This window comes from Cucurbita pepo, chromosome 13 (assembly GCF_057944985.1).
Source record: "Cucurbita pepo subsp. pepo isolate OVF chromosome 13, ASM5794498v1, whole genome shotgun sequence".
Lineage (NCBI taxonomy): Eukaryota > Viridiplantae > Streptophyta > Magnoliopsida > Cucurbitales > Cucurbitaceae > Cucurbita > Cucurbita pepo.
Window position 1 is genome coordinate 13,972,917 of NC_141810.1, and position 21,235 is coordinate 13,994,151.

General features: G+C 35.4%; 1 protein-coding gene across 3 annotated transcripts; it reads right to left on the reverse strand.

The window, feature by feature from the left end:
- Nucleotides 1–512: 512 nt before the first annotated feature.
- On the reverse strand, nt 513–21,141 carry SEC8 (subunit of exocyst complex 8). Of its 3 annotated transcripts, XM_023694346.2 has the most exons (27): nt 20,780–21,141; nt 18,991–19,045; nt 18,284–18,496; nt 17,764–17,937; nt 16,235–16,339; nt 15,725–15,834; nt 14,369–14,542; nt 13,293–13,470; nt 13,074–13,180; nt 12,143–12,447; nt 11,860–12,023; nt 11,264–11,379; nt 8,889–8,959; nt 8,410–8,540; nt 8,273–8,322; nt 7,602–7,702; nt 6,973–7,085; nt 6,720–6,831; nt 5,402–5,595; nt 5,194–5,279; nt 3,532–3,718; nt 3,371–3,448; nt 2,270–2,371; nt 2,067–2,141; nt 1,720–1,815; nt 1,295–1,344; nt 513–1,208 (listed from the first exon to the last, which is right to left on the reverse strand). In XM_023694346.2, exons 2-27 carry the CDS (start codon nt 19,030–19,032, stop codon nt 1,121–1,123), a joined length of 3,222 nt encoding a protein of 1,073 aa, XP_023550114.2. In that variant the 5' UTR covers nt 19,033–19,045; nt 20,780–21,141; the 3' UTR covers nt 513–1,120. The 3 variants fall into 3 exon arrangements, with proteins under 3 accessions (XP_023550114.2, XP_086972895.1, XP_086972896.1); XM_087116769.1 differs by lacking the exons at nt 17,764–17,937; nt 18,284–18,496; nt 18,991–19,045; nt 20,780–21,141 and adding an exon at nt 17,066–17,225; XM_087116770.1 differs by lacking the exons at nt 513–1,208; nt 1,295–1,344; nt 1,720–1,815; ... (2 more) ...; nt 3,371–3,448; nt 3,532–3,718 and adding an exon at nt 4,195–4,384.
- Nucleotides 21,142–21,235: the final 94 nt, after the last annotated feature.

Consider the following 21,235-nt stretch of genomic DNA (forward strand, 5'->3'; position numbering starts at 1 on the left):
ATCCAACTATCTAAATGTTAAATTTTTTGAACCGTTCGAACATCATAGAAAATATGATTAAAACATTTGCAAATATAAATGGTAACCTTATTAATGAAGGTGCTTGTTGAAAAAGGTCGACTACCGAAGTTCGGTAGAAAATCAACCAAAGGCAAACTGATTCCTTGTAAAAGCAAAAAGAAAGGAAAATTATTGATCTAAATCAAGATTTGCTTTGAATTAATTTAATTGGATATCCAACTAGATAGTAAAACATGGGAACATGCCACCCTTTTTTCAATGAAGAATTTTGCTATGCTATAAAGATTTGTCTTTATTTATTTAAGATACAATATTGAATATCTTTTCAAATATTTTTTAAGTATTGAAGAATATTCGAAATAGAAGTTTCTAGAATAATTTACAAAAGGCATTCACTGTACATCTTCTGTGCTTGTGCTCTTTAAGGTCATAATTTGTGTTAATTTTAAGATAGTTAAAAACATCATACTCGAACTTAGACCCACTTCAGATGAACTTAGAAATAATAATAATACAATTTTATACAAGTAACATTTCTACATTACATGTACACATACACAAAAAAAACTAATAATAATTCTCACCCACCTGCATCGAGTTACCGAAAGAGCATCAACAAGTCGAAAAAAAAAGAACCAAAATTGATTCTACAAAAGTTGTTACAAAAACACAACCATAAATGAAGTGATGAAGTTAACAGCATATGAAGAAACCATGGGATGGGTAGCAGCCTCCATTGAAGGAGAGAATCATCATCATCAAGGTTGCCGTTCGCCCCACTTCATAAACTACAGAGCTATAGTATGCTTCACATTTTGTGTTGATATCCCTGAAAATAGCAAATGACATGAACAAAGGCCATCCAGAGAAGCATTTAGGAGGTTAACAGGATAAGATATCGGATACACGAGTGACAAGTATCTAAACGGGATAAGATCTCAAATACACGAGTGACAGGTATCTTAACGGGATAAGATCTTGGTTGCACGAGTGACAGGTATCTTAACGGGACAAGTATCTTAACGGAATAAGATCTTGGATACACGAGTGACAGGTATCTTAACGGGATAAGATCTTGGATACCCGAGTGGCAGGTATCTTAACGGGATAAGATCTCGGATACGCGGTCTTGCGCATCGGGTGGGATCTCCCTTCCTGGAACTTGGACCTTGAGAAGATTGGCATACCTGTCAAAAGAACACACATCAATTGTTTAGGATCAACAATTTCACAAGATCATCCTAATTAAGCAGAATGTGGACTGTTAACTTACTCGGCTGCAGTAAACAAATGCTCGTGCTCCATGATAAAGGCAAGCAACGCCTGTAGGAAAAGTTATTTGTAACGGCCAATGGAACGTTACTAAGTGTTAAACAAGTAGATTTTAGGTTAAACTACAAATTTAATCACTCAACTTCGAGGTTTGTGACTAACTTTCAATATTACAAATTTAGTTCAAGTATCAAAAAGTTTAAAATTCATCAATTAGCTTTATAAAGAAATAAATTTGTTAGAGATTATTAGACACAATTAAAAGTTTAGTGACTTATTAAACACTTCTAAAAGTTCAGGAACCAAGAACCAAATAAACACTTCTAAAAGTTCAGGATCCAAGAACCAAATAAACACGACCCTCAAACATCAATCACTAAACTAGTGATTTAACCTAGATTTCAAGAACGAAATTAAACAACTTACCTCAAATGGCATGTTCAATAATTCGTAGTAAGTTCGCACACGATCTAATCTCTGTTGTACTACATCACTATTAACGGAAGGAATTGCTACCAAGGCCTGTAAATTATTCCAAAAAAAGAGAGATTGATTAAAGCTGTATAAACATTTTTGCATTCTGTTGCATAAATTTCTAGCCATGACTTTGAGATCGACCGAATATAATCCAACAAAAGATTACTTTTAAACGTCCATTAGAACAACTGAAGGCACCCATGTAAGTGCCATAACTCGGCTTTTTATAACCAAAGGTTGCATGAAATCCTCGTAGTTCGCTTTATTCTAGAGACAGTGCAATGTAATCGACGTACCTGTTCTAGTGCAATTGAATTCCGACATATCTGCTGAACGCCAAAGAGATTGATAGATTTCATGTCAGCGACCGCCTACACACACAATCTTATCGGTGAGAGGGACCGAGGAGGAAATTTAAATAAAAGCTCGAATCTAAGAAGTTATCTAATGAGAACTACCGAGGAATCTGAACGTATGAAAATGCAATGAAGATATGAACCTTAATAAATGCATTTGCTGCAATACCACTGATTCCACCAAATATGTAATTTCGTCTCAGCGCTGAAACAAAAGGCGCTATTTCCTCGTCTCGACGTGTTATCTATAGGTAAGAAAGAAAATATGTGAAATTTTTTAAAGGAGTAGAGCCCCTTAGTGACAGTACTTTCAGGACATGGTATAAATTGTTTAACACTGAACATGATAAAACTAGGTAGCAAGGAACAAAAGTGCAAAAATAAATTATGGATTCTCTCTTCCATGTATTTAGATCCCACATTGGTCGGAGAGGAGAACGAGACATTCCTTATGAGGGTGTGGAAACCTCTCCACTCCCTGACAGACGCGTTTTAAAACCTTGAGGGGAAGCCCTTTAAGGGGAAAGCTCAAAGAGGACAATATCTGCTAGGAGTGGGCTTGAGCTGTTACAACAGTCGAGGGCTACAATTCTAAATGTTAACTCTGACATAACGGGTATCCTAAAAAACCAAACAATCTCATGGGTTTGTAAAATCCTTTTGATTTGGGTACATTTCGATGCCCAAGGCATCGATAAAAGATGAACGTGGGAAAACTGCAAGGGGATTTCTAGGAATCCTTCCATACAAAATGGCTACAAAAATGAACTCATCCATTATTTGAATAACATCACCTACTTATGGTCAAGCATGCTTTCCCCACCTCATACATTCTACCCCCTCCCGAAAATAAAATGAAGTAAAATAAAATAAAAGGGTGATTCGGGTTTTCCCTCGCACTCCCGCCCCAATACAAATATTCGGGTTTGGGTTTAGGGAGCATTTGTGAATTTATAATCTGATCCGTTGGTAAAAGGAAGTTCATTTTTGAATTTATTCTCATTGAATTAGTAAAATTTCTAGAGTCTACTACCTTCAAATACTGAAAGTGCTCATTGTTTTCATCATATACAGTTTAGCTAATGCAATCGTATCAAGAAGAAAAGATATTCTCTCGAATGTGCCAAGAGTTTAATTAATATCGACCAAAGAGATTCACTAATTTTTTTTATTTATGAAATTATATATTCAATTAAATTTAAACTGACACATAACTATCCCATATAAATAATCATCCAACTTACCTGTGCAGTGAGGGAAATAATGAAGTCATCTGGCTCTTCTGCATCTTGGTTCTCCATATATTCCCTAGTTGTCATTTCCTGTTTCAGTACAACTATTAACAATTTGTTTCCTTTACTGATCAAGCAAACTCTAAAACCCTTGGGAATCACAAATTTCCAACCTGTAAATGGAAAAGTGTCGCTAGTTGCATCTCGATACGCAAAACCTTGAGGCAGTCAATAGATAATTTTCTATACTCCTCTGCAAATGATGCCAGATCTCGAGTAAGGGCGCTGTTTGTCCGGGTATGATGGTGGCTGCCATTAACTTCTGCTTGACAGGAAGGTTTCAAAGTTGTCTGTCCTAACCTGGATGCAAACAAAAAACTGTTCATCTAGGATACAGCATATGGTTATCAAATTCGTAAAAAAATGTTCCAAAAACTTCTCAACTTAAAAATGTGGCTGCGTTTTTCAAATAAGAAACTTACATCAAATTACCTTTGTTAATATGAAACAAATTAATATGTTTAAAATAGAAATTAAAGAATTGTTTCACCCCATGCTAAAAAGTAAAGAAAGCCTCAAATGTCCAAACTCTTTAAGAATGATGAAAAGACAATTAGCACTTTCCAAGAGAGAGGAAGAACATTGAAGCATACATTGTCTATGGGCACTTTCCAAGACCTATTGGGCATAATACTACTGACAAGGCTCCATTCGGCCTACTAGGCTTCCCGACCTAATGGTCGCCTAACAAACTTTGTGATGCCATTACAATGCTTACCAGAACGTATCGGGCATGTACCGTGCCATCTGGGACTTATCGAGTCCCATCGATGCTTCACATGCACCCTAAACATCAGGATGTCATCTACCTTTGTTGCTCGCTTGGACACATTTATTAAGAACCGACTCATGGGCTAACTTTGTATTCAGGACTTTCAAAACATTCATCCATCTGGGCATACAGTTCGAGAATCCATTCCGTGTGTTTTATGCATATCGAGCGAGAGCTCAAACTTGTGTATAAACCTACAACCCATAGGAAGGAGCACAATGTCGACACACCGTTGCATGTCTTCCCATATAAGTACATTTTGTGGCATATTTGATGTGTCACCCTTGCACATGGCAAGTGGTCTAACATGAGCGCCCATCTAATCTTAGAATAACTTGAAAACTAACGTGCTTACATATCTCATCAATACGCATCTAACTCTAAAGTCACTCGTCGAAACTGCAACCCCTACTTTCAGTTTCAATTGCTTATCCCTAACACCACTGACGACACATCACTTCTATTTTTGCTCCCACCTCCACTAGGCTTTCTTGCATGCTTCTTAGCTCGTTATCCAACTTTTCATCATTTGCATCTATTTTCCCAAATTATGACGTCAATCTCCAAGAAAATATGGCATTTTGTCTTTCTTCTGCGTAGACTTAAGTAAACCAGAACTTTTAATGTTTGTGTCCCTACTTTCTTGAAGAAATCACTTAAGTAATAAATTAAACCAAGCAACAAATTTAAATTGAAATGTGTTACTAAATCGAAGGATCTCCAAAAAGATCCTAATGCACAAGCACAAATGATCATGTTGTTCTCAAAGATTGCTACAAAACAAGCCTAGAGGATGACATATACAAGGCACTTGGATCTGTGAAATGTGACACTGCCCAACTCTTTCGTTGGAACAGAAAATAGGTCCTCTATGTTACGCTTCAATGAGCAACTTATAAATCACACGTGCCTGAATCTGAATCAATTGAAGTTTACCAACAAAAATAATAATAAAAAAAAAACGAAACGAAACATGCATGAACAACCAAATGAAGAAACTTACTTGTCAATAGAGTCAGCAACAAATTCCAGTGAGTCACTAAGTGATGCCAGCAAAATTAGTTTGTGATCATCACGGATCAGATACTCCTAAACAAGAATAGTTAACAAAACTTGTAAGCTTCAATTTAATTTTTATGTTGTCTCTGGAATGGAAGGGAGGCAGAACCCAAATGTACTTAGTTCAGTTAACGAGAATATTGTTTCCAAACCTGCTTAATCGATGGTAAGTTCAATAATAAATTGGAGAGCTCTAATTCAATCTCAGCAGTTTCGGCATCAGAAGTATTATTTTCCAGGTCTGACTGGCTACTAAGATTTGATAAACAAGCACTAGCTGGATCAAGTCGCAGTAATTTCTCAATATCGTGTCTCCCAATAAGCATATAACTTTGCTTTTCAAGAACTGCCTGGAATTATAACAACACTTGAGTAAAAGTTGATTTGAAAAAAGAAACATGCTACAGGGTAATTGTAGTATCAATTAAAGTATAATTATCAAACAATTAGGATAACGAACACTAATTAAACGATTTCAACTCGGCCAAATCCCCCAAAATTGTTAAAAAAATAATTTTTTCCCTTTGATTCAATTAAAGAATTATCTCAAGGAAACGAAGATTCTGGAAAGATATGTTCAGTTCCTTTTATGGCTTCAAAACTAGAGGCTTCAGAAAAAGAAAAAAAAAAAAAAATATATATATATATATATATATATATATATATATATACGAGGCTTCTCTATATAGAGGGAAACCACAAAAGCCCTTCCAGGAACATGTGATCAGGGAGGCATGCTTCAACAGCCTTAGTGGGCACTTTGGCTAGGAATAGCACTCTTTGTGGTTATTGAACGATCTTAATTAACTATTAATTTAACTTTTGTATCATGTAGTATACAAGTAGCTGTTATTTTAATTCTTATATCACGTGGTACACGAGTAGCAATTCAATTTTTTGATCATGTGGTATGCAAGCACAGGAAAAGCAATATTGTGTCCGCATCGAACAATCTCCTAATTAGTTGACTTTTCTTGCGTGGGTTGTTTTTATTGAGGATTCAGTTTTAAATGCTCTATATAGTGACCTCCTTTCTGAAAGATAATAGCATAAAGAAAGATTTTGAGTTGTCCTGAAGAAATCTGATCCATGACTACATAAATAATGGTAATAATTTCTTTTATACAAACAAGTTCATTGATAATATGTAAAATAATAATAACAGTCTACATCAAATATTCACCACATATCATGGTCACCAACCAATTCCAAACCATCAATAAATATGGTATATTTGCTTTGGGAAAACACCACAACAGGGTTTCTATTGTTTTGAGCTTACATGCGAAATTGAGCAACATTTATCAAGAACGAATGCGTAATGATTTAAAACTTCAAACCCAACGAAGAATAAGCAAGGGGAAAAACAAACTCAATAATCAAACAAGGAAACTAAAATTAGAAGGATAGCATGAGTATTAAGTGTATGCCAACTGAAGAAAAAAGAGTGCAGAAGAGGAACAAAAGCACCTGCCTCCATATATGATGTTCGACACCTTTCATATGTTCGCTCGAGGAATGTTTGTACATACTTCACAATGTCGGAAGAAAACTTGGGCATGGCTTGAGCCCAACCAATAACCTAGAACAATTAAGTAAGTCCAAATCAGAAATTTTTAGGCCAAACATATACATAAGATATCAAACTATGAAATAAGAAAAGGTGAAATATGATTGCAAAGGAGGGAAATCAGCTTTCTCCATTGAAGAAATATAGACTTGCCTCTCGCTCTAGGAAATCGATAGCCAGTAGTCCTTGTAAAACTGGTCGACCCTTCTCAACAGATGTATTATAAATTGCAGCAGTATGAGCCCTTGGGCGAAATGCAGCAGGACCTATGAAGAGGCCTTAAATTAAGAAATATAGTTCACCAGAAATGTCATGGCCCATTGGGCACAAACAACTGACAAGTCTTTGATCAAGTATCAGACTGAACATACAAGCAAGATTCTTCCTTCTTTTACAAAGTTAAACTCCGAACGCCCAAAAAAAATCCATGTTCGAATATATTATTATGCCATATTAATTAAAAGGTCAATGGAGAAAGCTGAGAATTGCCTTTTCTGGATATTATTTTCATGGTTAGCACAGTTCAGTTTTTCTTAACTATAATCCCATAGGAACTTCATCTTTACCCCCAACCTGCAGCAAACAGAAATTTCTTGGATGAACCTCTACAATGCTTCACTCTATGCCTCAATGTCTGCTTGCATTAGTAATATGCTTTTTAAAATATATATATAAATAAATGGGGTTAACTTAATGAGGTATTCTATTGTCTGAAAACTTAATTCAAGTTGCAATCCTCCAATAGTTTTTAGAAGGAGAAGCTGAGAGATGAGAAAACTTGCTTGAAATAGCTTGTTGCACACTTTTTCGGTAGTCTACAAACATAGTCGGCAAAAAGTGGTCCTTCACAAAATTGTCCAGAAAAGCAATCAAACCATCATTCCTATAATTTCAGGAATCAAATAACTAAAATCAATAATAATGCAAAAAATAATAAATAATAAGAGTAATAAAGGAATTCTGAAGATAATGTATTTGGATGAACCAAAAACCAGCCGTGAATACTAAATTCTGTCAAACAAATGTAAATAATATATTTTCACTATCATATACATGTACTAACATTCTATAATGAATGCATATAAAATAAACTTAAAAGTGCATGCGCATGCACACAAAAGATAAAGAAGAGCAAATAATGAATGCTGCAGGATAAGTTGTTCTAGATTTCCATCTCGTGCCCTACAACCTGCATATGCTATCGGCAACTGATAACAGACCTCTAGATGCAGTGGAAATTTCTCAAACAACCCAACTTATCCTATAATATTAGCTGATCATCAAAGCATGTCATCTTTAAACCATGCAAGTGTCTCCCTCATATGTTCACAGATGCAGAATAGACGAATAAAGTAACTATGCAATGAATAAATAGCCATTTCAAGTGGATATCCTCTTAAAGTAGTGTCTAGATTAAACACACCATTATACCTTTCTAGCTTTTAAAACTTACCCAAGCTGCGAGTACTTTTCTGGAAGCATTTTAGCAATTTTATCTGTGAACTGGGGAAGGCATCAAAATGTAAGAACAGAAACCAATATCGATGGGTTTGATCATATACATCATCTGCATAAATAACAGTCAGAAACCTGAAGAACTGGCCGGTATATGGCTGCTGCCAAATAAAAGCCCTGTTCAGGCAAGACAGCTGCAGATCCATAGCCTTCTTGTAATACATTGGGGCCTTTCCTACTCCATCCATGGCGAATGAGATCCGCATCTTCATAATAATTAACAAATAGAAAAATACTCAGATATGCTGAAGAATAGAGAAGATGAAGGAGTGAAAACACACACACACACACACACACAACACAACATGATAATTAAAACTGCATTGAATGAATATCTATACAAGGTATCCAATTGAGCTCCAAAAGCAGGTCATTAATGGCCATTATGAAAGCAACATAATCAAACAAAAACACTTGAAGGAATGGAATTCATTAATTTTTATAGTTCACGGTTTGGTCAGAGTACCACTTGCTGAAACTGACTGCAAACTGACTTATCGGTTTAAGGAAAGCGAAAAAAATTATGTTTTTCATGTACTAAAGTTTATACCCACCTTGGTTAGGAACAGATATGGTAGCATCTGTGAAACGAAAAGCGAAGGTGAGACCATCATCTGCCCCATCCCTGCACATTTTTGCAATAAGAATTCAAGAAAAATAAGTTAGAGCATTAACGTGGGGAATTTTAGCGGCATATCATTCATACCTTAGAGGTATGAATATTGTACATACTAGAAAACCAGTAAGAATAAACACAATTATCATTAGGGGTGTACACAGTCCGGGTTGGGTTGGGTTGAGGTTTTTTTGACCCAACCCAAAAGTTCGGGTTGGTTGGATTGGTAACCTAACCCAACCCTCTCTTTTCGGGTTGGGTTGTCGGGTTGTTAACTTTTTTAAAAAGTTTTATTTATGCACCATTCATAATTCTTCAATACAATTTTAGATAAAAGATATTAAAAGTTCACAAACAAATCCAAATCCTTCTATAATCATTCAAAAAAACAAATTCATCAACAACATCGAGAGAAAATTGTAACATCTTAACATAGTTCAACTTTGTCATAAAACTAAAGACAACTAAGTACCAGCACTTCTTGAGAATTTGTTACTCTAAAAGTGATTAGTTTAAAGAAACTATACATAACAAAAATAAAAAAATAAAAAAAATGGTAAAAATATTTTACTTACATTGGAGGTCCCTAAATTATTAGAAAAATAAAAAATATATATAAATTGTGATATAATAATATTGCAATGTAGAGATAATAAATACATTAGAATTTAGGATTTTCTGTCACAGTTTTATAACAAAATTTTCAAATCTATTGAAACTAATTTTTTATCCATCCAATTTCGTGTCACTATTTTAGTGTGTTAAAAAACTCCTAAAATAATTAAGAAAATATCAACTAGAATCAAACCTCCACGTGGAGTAGTTCTAGTAAGCCCAAATTACCACTTTGACAAACCCATGAATACGTTAAACTTCTTAATGTATTTTATAACTTGTTTGGTTTGGGTCAACTTGAGGTTTTTGTGATATGAACCCGAACCCGAACTCAAAACCGAACCAAGTCAATTCGGGTTCAAGAAAAATATTTTAACCCAACTCAACCCTACAATTCAGGTTGGGTTGGTTCGGGTTGTTGGGTTGGATGCACACCCCTAATTATCATTGACGTGCAAAGAATGTGAAACACAAGAAAATTTTGTGAACCGCCTTAGGGACCCCTCATCCCTAAGGCCTTTAGGCTGTCTCCTATTTTCATGAATATAATTTGTCATGTTTCCATCAAAAAAGAACTCAAGTAATTTAGAGAGAGAGAGTGACAACACAGGTTTTACAACCAGACCAAATAATTCAACAGAAACTAAGGAATCGATCACAAAACAAGCTTTCCAATAACCAAAGTGTAACTAGAACAAAACCCTACGACCATCCTCCATAGAATAAGAAAAGTTTTTTTAATAAATTTAAACAAAAGAAAAAGAAAAAAGATTCGAACTTTCCAAGATCAGAAGAACCCGAAAGTTGGTTGTTTATTTCTTTAATTGAATGCCAAAAAGATTTCTACTGGAAGAAATCTCCATGACCAGAAATGTTTTCAATAAGAAATTGAAAGAATGGACCACCAATTAAGGCATCTCACCAGACTATGACACATACATTTTCCTAGTTTAAATGAAATCATAGTTTCCTAGAAGAAATGGCAAATTCCAATTTCACAAGAACAAGCAGGAGGTACCAACAGAACAGCCTTTTCTCATAAATTCATTCCATAATATGATGAAGAAGCATATCTGTAAAACAGCTTGAGACATTTGGGATAGAAAAATCAATATTTGTCGATTTTTTTTTCTAGAAGAGAAACAAGAAATTGATAAATAAAGTGGGTGGGGCTACAACTCCCAACTACTGTAGGCAGGTTACAAGATAGATCTCCAACTTAAAATCAATAATTTTTTTTGTTGTCCTTTAAGGATTTTTAAAATTTAAAAAAAAAAAAAAAAAAAAAAAAAAAACCAGGAGAACAGGAGTAATAAGAATCTACTGCTAAACTTCACGGTCACACCAAATCCAATCTTGACAGCATCACAACCAAAGAGTAAAGGAGAAAACAGCATGACCGCCTTTATATATTGCCTGTAGTATGGGCAAAAACTTTACAAGAAATTACATCTTAAGCCACCCTCAGAGTCCAAACGTTAAATCATAAATCCAGAGGACTAGAGCAAAAGGCAACAAAATTTAGAAAAGCAACAATAAAGAAGAAATAAGCAAAATAGAATATGCTGAAGGTTGATAGCTAAGTAAATGTGCCAAGGGATACATGAAGATAATAGTATGAAAAGATATTCAAACAAAGGTAGAAAAGCGTTCCACAATAAGCTCGTGAATGATAAAGAAGATGAATTGAATACATGCCTCTTTTCCTTGGAGGGCGCCTTACTTGCAAGCCTAGCTGTTTGTACAGCAGCATCAGCTGATGCTGCTTCGGGGGTTGCTCGCAGAATCTCACAAATGAATTGCTGACATTCACTCTGTTTCATAGCCGAAGAGATCAGAATGCATACATTTTAGATAACAAGTTTTGTGGAGATATCGACGCCCAACCACATGCTTCATTCCCCTTTGAAGTTGATGGTTCACATGTCCTTCACTCCCCTTTAAAAGTTGAGAGTTCTCTATTAGCAGGCTAATAGAGAACCCTCAACTTTAAGGGGGAGTGAGCGACATGTGGGTGGGTGTTGATATAACTTCAACTACGTGATCTTATACAATTCATGGCCCCCATAGAATTGCCCGACACACGTTCGTTCGTAATTACTTCACTTACACCATCAACATAGGAAGCTTTTAGTTTGACCCATTCACTTTTTTGGAGAAGGGCCGTTCTTGTCCTTTTGTCCATTAAGGTTGATGCTTTGGCTTTGGCCTTCCTTTTTCTTTATTAACTTAAAAATTAATTTTTTTAAGAAGAAGAAGAAGAAGAGAGAAGGAGAGTAAAGTTACACAATTACCTGCAAAACTGTGAGGGCAAAGCCTATAGTATAACCTCCAGTAAGTTGAGATGCTTCAGAGTCTGGATTCCAATTATCTTCAGTTGGCATTGACTTTGGTGTACTCATATCTGCTTGTCGCAATACTTTTGCTTCCAGAAGCTCCCCAACAACAACATGATTCTCTGTATGAACACCACAGGCAGTTAACACTGAGCATTTCGGGGAGAAGGAAAGCCAAAAATATGTGAAAAATATTTTTATCAAGACATATTATATGTATATATGAACAATGTTTTCTGACCAAATATACGAACAACAGTTTCCAAAACAGAATCAAGAAGATCTCTCGCAGAGGACTGTGCTTTTCCCATAGGAGCCATCACGGGTGAGACAGGGCTTACTGCAATCAGTGTCCCAGCCAGTGAAATGCCGTTCTGGCACTTATGTTTTGGTACATGGAAACTTTCTAACTGTCCCTTCATAAAATGAGCAGCAGTCTCAGATCTAACAGCTTGACCAAAGCCTACCCTTGAAGAATTTCTTTGTTCTGCATAAACTTTGATTTTTGAAGTTATAATCTCATGGATAGTTGGTCGCAATCTTTGGCTGTCAGATAAGAAAACATAAAAGAAGTTGATGGATCAAATAAATTCAGATCAAACAGATATAGATTTAGTGCTTTTCCTGGTACAATAAATTGGATCATGTAAAGAAATAAAGCAATAATTACAAATAAAAGAGCTCTAGAAAAAGCGTAAGAATACTCCTCAAAGTAATAGAATGGAAGCAAATCCTACAAGATTTAGATTCTAAAAAAATGAAACTCTAAGAAAGAGCCAAATGAAGATTCATCTAAATGATAAATCATCTAAAACAATTTTTAATATATTAAGATTCTCCTGAATTATATCCCAACTTTAAAATATATACATATATAATGTCAGCACACCCTAATGATGTTTTTGTCTCCTTTTGAGATAACAATTTAAATGACCTTCGAAAATTGGAGAGCCTTTTTGTAACCCCCAATGCTCGGAGCTCCCCATCTTTATATTTCACAGCATAAAAAATACATATGTATCTTACATTAAAAATAATAATAATAAAATAAGAAAACCAAATTCCTGAAAAGAGACATAGGATAGTAGCAATTATAAGATTTCATACAAACGCTGCTAAAGCAAAAGCATCAAATTCAGGTGAAAACAAAGACGATTTGGCAAGAAACAAACCATATGATAGCACCCGCAGCATCCACTTTGCCAAGCATACACAGACATTCAATCATGGTCTGCAAATACTTCACATGAAGCGGAGCATCAAGCTTCTTCATTGTTTCCTACATTTAAAAATTAATAGAAACTCAACCACAAAGTCGAGGGAAAAGTTACAGGATCTAACTGTAAGACCACAAGAATTATCGGATCTTTTATTCAAATAATATTTCTTACTAGAAATTCATCTGGAATGGAATTTGAAAGCCATGTTGGCAATTGACGTGAAGTCAGTTTTGCCTCCTTTAACCCGCCATCTACACCATTGACCCTTGAAAAAGTTGACTGGCCGTCTGAAACAGCTTCGTCATTTAATTTCAGAGTACTACCTTCCTCGTGGCCATCAAATGATGACCTGGAAACAAGGGAAGACAACAATAATGAAAATAACATAATTTCCTCATGTATATCAGCAACGTTTAACTCAGAAAATTAATGTTGCATCATAATGATTGGAGCACATACTAGTGATCTCTGTTCACATAATGCCATTTTACAATCCATAAACTAATAATAAATGACACTGTATAAGAGAGCCCTAGATTGAAGAATAGATCGCTTGCTCCATGGAATAGCAGACGAGAGAACATGGCCTTTGCATATGATTCTGTGTAAGAAGGCCCTGGATTGAAGGAGATAGTTTGCATGCAGGCATCAAAAAGTTTTTAAAGAAAATTTCACTAGTAATGTAACCCAATGAGATTTCGTTAATGTAACCCAATGAGATTTCGTTAATAGCTCATTGGTTTCGGGCCATCTTTCCTCCCTCCAATGTGAGCCCCCTCCCAATTCAAGAATATAATAATGCTGTAGCCTACTAGAACAAACTGATTATAAATACTACATTGTACCAAACAAGGATATCCTCAAGCAAATTGTTCAAGCTCAAGAAATCAATGACAAAGCTTAAAATTAATTGGAGGGACTTTTGTAATTAGCTTTTTTTGTTGGGTGGGGGAGCTCTTTTCCCCCAGCCCTTGGGTTGTTTTTTCTGTTTCCCTCTTTTCTTTTTTGTATTTATATACAACAGGTTTCTTACTAAATAGATGACAGCATAAATATTCACATCAGTCAAGCTAAACCAAGAACTCAGAAAAAAATACCAAATTTACAAAATGAACAGATAAATTATAGGAACCTCTATCAAGACTGGGAAAGAGCAGTACTTCAAATAGAGAAGGTAAAGTAGCAGCTGCAGAGAGAAGATGGCAGGAGAAAAAAAAAAGTCGAAGAAAGTTTGTGAAAACTCTTACCCATCATCAACAGAACCTGCTCTAAATGATCCATCTGCATGACTGCCGAACTGACTGTCACCTCTCTGCGATCTGGTTCTTCTAGACAGAGATTGTGAGCTATTCAAAGACAAAGCAACAGCTTCAGCAGTCGGTACTTCATCGTCCCTTTCCTGCATGATTGAGGCTGCTGAACTGCATAAAAGTATTAGATTAGTAGCAACTTCACGTCAACAAAGACAAATATCATAGCTAATATGTCATTACACAACCAAATAGTTTGCATTCGAGCAAGTGGCTGAAAGACTACAAAAGTGGCCATTTGTCGGAGGATTTTTTCTGTAAATTTCTTTCCTATAACAGAGGATCAGCTTTCTGAGATCAGACATAGGTTAAGTAGCCGAAATCCAAAGCACCTAAATGAATTTAATTGTACCAGACTTCCTTTTGTGGTGAGTGATGCTACATGTTTCACTATCAATAAGTGAGGGTACACAAAAATGGTGAGGAGATAAGAAAACTACTCCAAGCACTATAAAGGGGATTAAAAAAGGCCAATACAAAAGGAAAGTATACTTTCAGGAAACAAATTAACAAGTTCACCGGTCATCAAAAGAACTTCATGTAGCATCATAAAGTGAGGATGCCCCTAAAATTTTAGGCAAGCACCATAGACTTACGCACAGACTTTTCCAACTGTGTATGCTACATACTACATTTTTTCTTGATATTTATTAGTCTAATAATACCCTTACGCATAGGACATCCATGCTGACATTGGACAAGTATTCCATTTAAAGATGGAAAAATAAATAAAAAGAAAAGAGAATGTCATAGAAAAAACAAATACTAATTAAAAAGCAGGACAAGAATTCGTACATAAAAGGAAAAGCAAACACAAATATAATCTCATTTCTTTATCTCAGGATGATTCTAGCTTAATTTGTTTTCCAACATTAAGCCATTAAGAGGATGATTGCAATGCTACAAGGTAATGCACCTTTTAAGTCCCAATCGTAAATTCCAACTAAAAAAGTTTAATCAAGAACAGGTTTGAACATTTAATTAAAAAAACCAGAGACTGAATTCAAATATTCAGAAGTACTTGGACTTAATTATAAACCAAACTGAATTCAAGAACCAAAACAATATTTAAATTATGACATACTTTCATTTTAATCAATATCAGTCTAAATTCATAGTGTCCCTAATATTAATATACATCAAAATGGTATTTAAACATAATAACACGAACCACAACCAACAACTGGAGAATGAATCAATGACCAGTAACACCATCGTAATTCATAAAAATGCGTATAAGTTGACATCAAGCCAACAAAAAAAAAAAAAAAAGAACAAGAAGAAATCAAATACCTGTAATCACCCTTATTATAAAGATGGGCATGCAAATCCTCCAAAACTTTATAAAAAATAACTCCCCTTAATTTTGTCAACTCTGATCGCACATCTTGAAGAGCACCAACCTACATGAGAATTGGAGTCATCACAGGGCAACCAGGATAGAACAAGCAAATAGTCCTTCGAGTACTAGAAATAACAGCTATATGTGAAAAGGAACCGGAAGAGAGACTTCTGAAGCATTAAATTGAAATAGAGCTTACAGGGGGATGGAAGAAATGAACATGCTCTATTAAATCCTAGGTTCAGATTCTTAAATCATGATAATAGCCCCTAACCCAGTTCACCTCTCATAAAGAGATGGAAACTAGCTCCCTTTACCCACACTCTCCTCCCCTTTTTCCCTTTATCCCTTTCTACTCCTCTCACCACTCCATACCAAACACAGGGCAATAGTCACACTAGAAAGGAACTGATGAATCAAAATATTCCTGTTGGCAACTAAAGTTTTCTAAATAAACTTACTGTTTGAAGCCCTTCTCGCTCAAGCATTAATGCCGATTGAACAAGTAGTTGAACTGCTGCGTAAAATTGCTTTTCTGCAATCAGTTTTTCAATTCGCCCTGGAACCTGAGACATGTTTCAGATGAATATTATGCCTGCCTACAACTATTGAGAATGAGTGACAATAGTTCTCTACTAAAATTGAACCCCTTTTTTCATAGAAAAGTAACGGTCAACATTGGACATAGCCATTAGGTACCTCAATTCATGAGGCCTTGAAAAGAAGAGAAAACACATTCTTCCAAGAAAAGTCAGAACATTCATTCTTTCATTTGCTTAAAGGTCTCAATGTTAAAGGCAGAGTCCGATTGGTCTTATATCCATATAGCTGCTTCTTTAGGGATTAGAAAACAAAATAGAAGATCGCAGTAGATAAGGTTTTGCAGTATAATGACTTGTGGTAATTGTTTCGAAGTTTCTTTGTGGTTTTTAAAATGAGAAATTTAGATTGCCCCTCCTTTGACTTTTATATAACAAAAAACAATTTTGTAATCTCTTTGCATCTTTTAATTGGGTTGTTATTAAGAAGCACGAACACAAACATGACATGAACACACCAATTTCTAAAAATGTAGGACACAAACATGGCGGAAACATGTTTTTTTTAAGATAATATTAAAAATCAAACGCAAAATACTACATTTTTTTTAAACATTAAAAAAAAGGTGGATGAAAAAAGAATACCCATTGAATTTAGGTTAAATATTAAATAGTGCATGAAAATTAAATGGCCAATAAGTAAAATCATATAAGTCCACTTAAACCCAAAAAAAAGACAAAAGCCCAACTTGCCTAACGTAGCCCTCGACTCCCCCGATTCTTTCTTTCTCCTTTATTCTCTTCGCCTTCATTTGTGATTTACCTTCCCATTACTTTTGATTGACCCCACCTCAGTGCCGCTCCTTCAAAGGTTTGAGTTTTTTTAAGGTTGTCCCCCACGTGTCTGAATCTACTAAGAAAAAAGACGCTCAAGTTTACAGGTCAGACACGAGTTTAGATGTATCCGTGTCCGACATGTCTGAAAGTGGAGCAAAGTGTTCGTGCTTCCTGGGGCTGTTGACCAACGTTTCATTCTGGTGTACTCACATGCACATGTCCCCTCTAATGTGTCCATGTATTTTTCATCAATTCCTTCATTTTTCTTTTTTTTCTCTCTTTTTTTCTGGCACATTTTGTCACCACTTAGTTATATTCCTTAGATACTACAAAGACAAACAATAATCTATGGGAATTTACATAATTATGTAGGTACATATGTGTTGAATTATTGATTTAATGAAATTTACTGTGACGCAGGTGATTGAACATGGAGGAAGCCCTGAAAGTGCTTTTTACAGCTTACATTCTAAGAACTATGCTGCATCGATCATAAAGTAGAATATTATGACATACAATCCCACCCAAAAGTCAGTTTTCAACAATTTACAGATTTTAGATTACCATAGTTGGTAGTGTAATGTTTTATAACCAGAATATTAAAAGAGGCGTACCTTAGCTATGCCCTCAATTTGATCTAGAAGGGATATTATGTGACGCAATGTAACTGAACGATACCATAGCTGATGCAACTGCTTGTTACGGGCACTGAAACTTTTTTTTGTATCAGCTAAATCAACCTTCAAAACTGCTATACTTTCGGAAGATTCACAAAATAAACGCAATATCTGGAGAAAAATCATTTAAAAATTTAGTTTTATAATGAATTATATAGAATTCTACAACAAAAACAAAAGAGAAGGGATAAAAACTTCTGAAGAGTTGTATGATGAATTTTAGAGAATTCTATAACAAATATGAATTATAGAGATTCCTGCAACTCAACACCTCCAATTTTTTTTTAATTAATAAAACAAGATACTTATTAGACCAAGAAAATCTTAATGCAGCTGATAGATTCAACTAAAGTAAATATGACCAAGATTAGCGACTAATTGGAAGGATAAGAGAGCATTTGAATCCCTAATCAGGGAGTAGAAGCGAGCATATAGGCAAAAAATAAGTTCAATAAACCTGGGAGTAATTTTGAATGGCTTTGTTGAAACCACTGTGAAAAGCATGCACCACTTCATCCACAACTTCCTCAATAACATCACTCTGCTCCTTTAAAACTTGTGCTTCCCCTTCACGATCTTTTGATGTTAGGATATGAACAACATGAGGAAGTGAATCAAACCGAGCAGCAGCCCAACTCTCATCAACTCTTGAAAGTTCATCCTTCAAATACTGCATTTAACATAGATATCCAAATATAAAGATAGTTTGCACATAGCCTCTAGAACAATGTCAATCTCGATGTTTGATATTTAACAAAACTTGGTTCACACGTCATTGCCCCCACTCCTAGGAAAAAATTATTTCAATATAAGGATAAGTAGGAAAATTATTTCATCAGTTGGGTAGTTAAAGGCATGCTCGGTAATCAAATACCACAAGGAGAATAAAACTCAAGGTATTAATCAATTAACTTTTCCTGCTATGCAGAAGGAGAATAGAACTTGCTACGAACTATTACTCAAATACAAATTTAAACCTCCAAATATATTTCTGTACAGTAATGTGATCATGTATTCACATAAGGAATTTTTCGTTTCAAACATGGCAAAATATAAAATATAAAATTGATGGACAATTATAACAATTCATTGAAGGAATGAAGAACCATAACTCATATAACACCACAAAACTGCAAGAAAATGAATGTCTAAAAGAAGACTTACAGCTTTCCCGGGAGGGAGTGGCAAGCCATCAAAAATTCCCATTTCAAGCCTCTACCTAAAAAAGAGCAAGCAGGTAACCGTTAGAGCGCAACTGATTCTTGATCCCAAGGATGAAAGTGCAATGCAACCTATTATAGCAACAAACTAAAGCCAAACAGCACAGTACTCACTAATAACATTTATAACTCTCAAGCCTTGACTGACAGGGAAACATTGGATGATTCTATTGGTGCTTGGAGAGTTTTTTTTGTAGCCCAATGAGAGGGGACGACTGTATCTGGAACCCTAGTCCTACTGAAGGATTCGTGTGTAGATTTTTTTTTTCTTTGTTTAGTGAACCCCACTCTCAAGAATGATATGTTATTTGCCTCGTCGCGGAAGGTTCAAGGTTAAGTTTTCTATATGGCAATTTTTGTATGGAAGAATCAACAGGGTTTCACGGAGGATGCCCAACTTGATGGGCGCAAAAACTCTTAATCATATTCTTTAAGCTTGTGATTCTTCTTATGAAGTTAGGAGTCATATAGGATACACAGAGTCTGAAGAGTTCCTTCTCTATCCTCCTTTACATGAATCCTGAGAAAGGTAGGGCTCTGTGGCGAGTTGTGGTGTGTCCATTGTTTGGGGGCTTTAGGGAGAGAGACATAGAGCTTTTAGAGGACTTGAGAGGCCTCTGAGTGAGGGGTGGTCATGTATTAGATTCAATGTATCCCTATGGGGCATCAATTACTAAGCTTTTTTAAAATCACCCTTTAGGTATTATTTTGTTAGATTGGAAACCATTTTTGTATATTGCCTCTCTTTGTTGTGGGCTCTCCATATTTGCATGCTCATGTATTTTTCTTACTTTTTCTCAATGAAAGTTCGGTTATTCATAAAAATAATAAATAAATCATTATTTTTATTTAAAAAAGAAAAAAAAAAAAAAAAAACAAACACTCCTAACATGAATTATGCCAATGCAGATATTTTGAGGGGCTGGAAAGCCATAAAAATTCCTATTTCAAGCCTTCATCTAAAAGAGCAGATGGTAACCATTGAAGCCCCGCTCAAGTCGTTCAACTGACTCTAGAAACCAAGCTGAAAGGGAAAAACCAACTACGACAACAAACGAAAGCAAAACAACACAGTATTCACTAATAACATTCCTAGAACGAATTAGGCCAGTGCATGACATCCTTTTCCTCTCCCCCTTGAAAATTATATGCACTCTACATGAAATAAGCAATATGCAGCATAAAAGCAATAACTCATTTTCTCATTTTGAGAAACAAATTTCATCTGAACATTAAACTTACAAAGGATAAAACCCTGAACCATTCAAGAAAACTACGAAGATTAAATACCTCCTTAGCATAAGCATTTTGGTAATGGAATCAAACTCGTGGATAAAATCTTACAAATATTTTGACAGCCAATTTTTAGAGGTCGGGACCGTAATGGGCATAGGCCACTGCAGATATCAAAAAAGAAGTACACTCTATAAACGTCACAAATTCCCGAGTTACACCAGACTACAGTAGACGACGACAACCAGGAAGGAACTGAGAGCAAGATGAGATCGATACTTACACGCATTACAACAAGCTCAACATAAATAACAACAGATTGCATAAACTAAAACCTTAAAAAAAAAAAAAAATTACACCCAGCAGCCAAAAGCCAGACCCACATCATGAATTCTCAGAAATCATCATTCAATTACCGATAAGATGATAAATCACCAGCAACCTCAGCCATTAAACATAGCTTAATTCGAACAACCTTGAGAAAGATCAAACGAACAGACCTTAATCAAGTGACATTGACAGTCGTGGACGACTGAAGAAATGAGATCACAACGGACAGAGAGAACGAGAGATAATTGAACCAGAAATCGTATGTTGCTTGCCTAAATACAGGTCAATGAAGAAAGAGAGCGAGAGACTACAGATTGACTGCCACCGAGACTTGATGGTTCAATTCGCCACCAGGGACGGAGATGAACCGAGTCCGGAGCTACAACGGAATGCTGATGAGAGAGAAAAAGTTGAACTACAGCTCTGATTTGCTCAGAGCGTGATAAATGGTGATGCCGAAGGAAATGGAGTTGACCCGCCGATCTTGCCCTAAAGCCCCAACCATAATAAATTTTCAACCGCGTGGCGATTTACCGGCAGCGGGAAAAATTAGTCGTTATTGGTAATATAGATATTTATTATTTATAATACAAATTTAGTTTTTTTTATTTGGGGTTTAGAAAATA

What these genes read in the sequence shown, in the direction of transcription:
- SEC8 (XM_023694346.2), bottom strand. Translation starts at nt 19,032, where the DNA reads ATGGGAATTTTTGATGGCTTGCCACTCCCTCCCGGGAAAGCT. An exon ending in AAATTGAGGGCATAGCTAAG is followed by an intron (nt 16,340 to 17,763) that starts GTACGCCTCTTT and finishes AACATGTCTCAG; the next exon opens with GTTCCAGGGCGAATTGAAAA. An exon ending in TTATTTCCCTCACTGCACAG is followed by an intron (nt 2,372 to 3,370) that starts GTAAGTTGGATG and finishes TCTTACCTATAG; the next exon opens with ATAACACGTCGAGACGAGGA.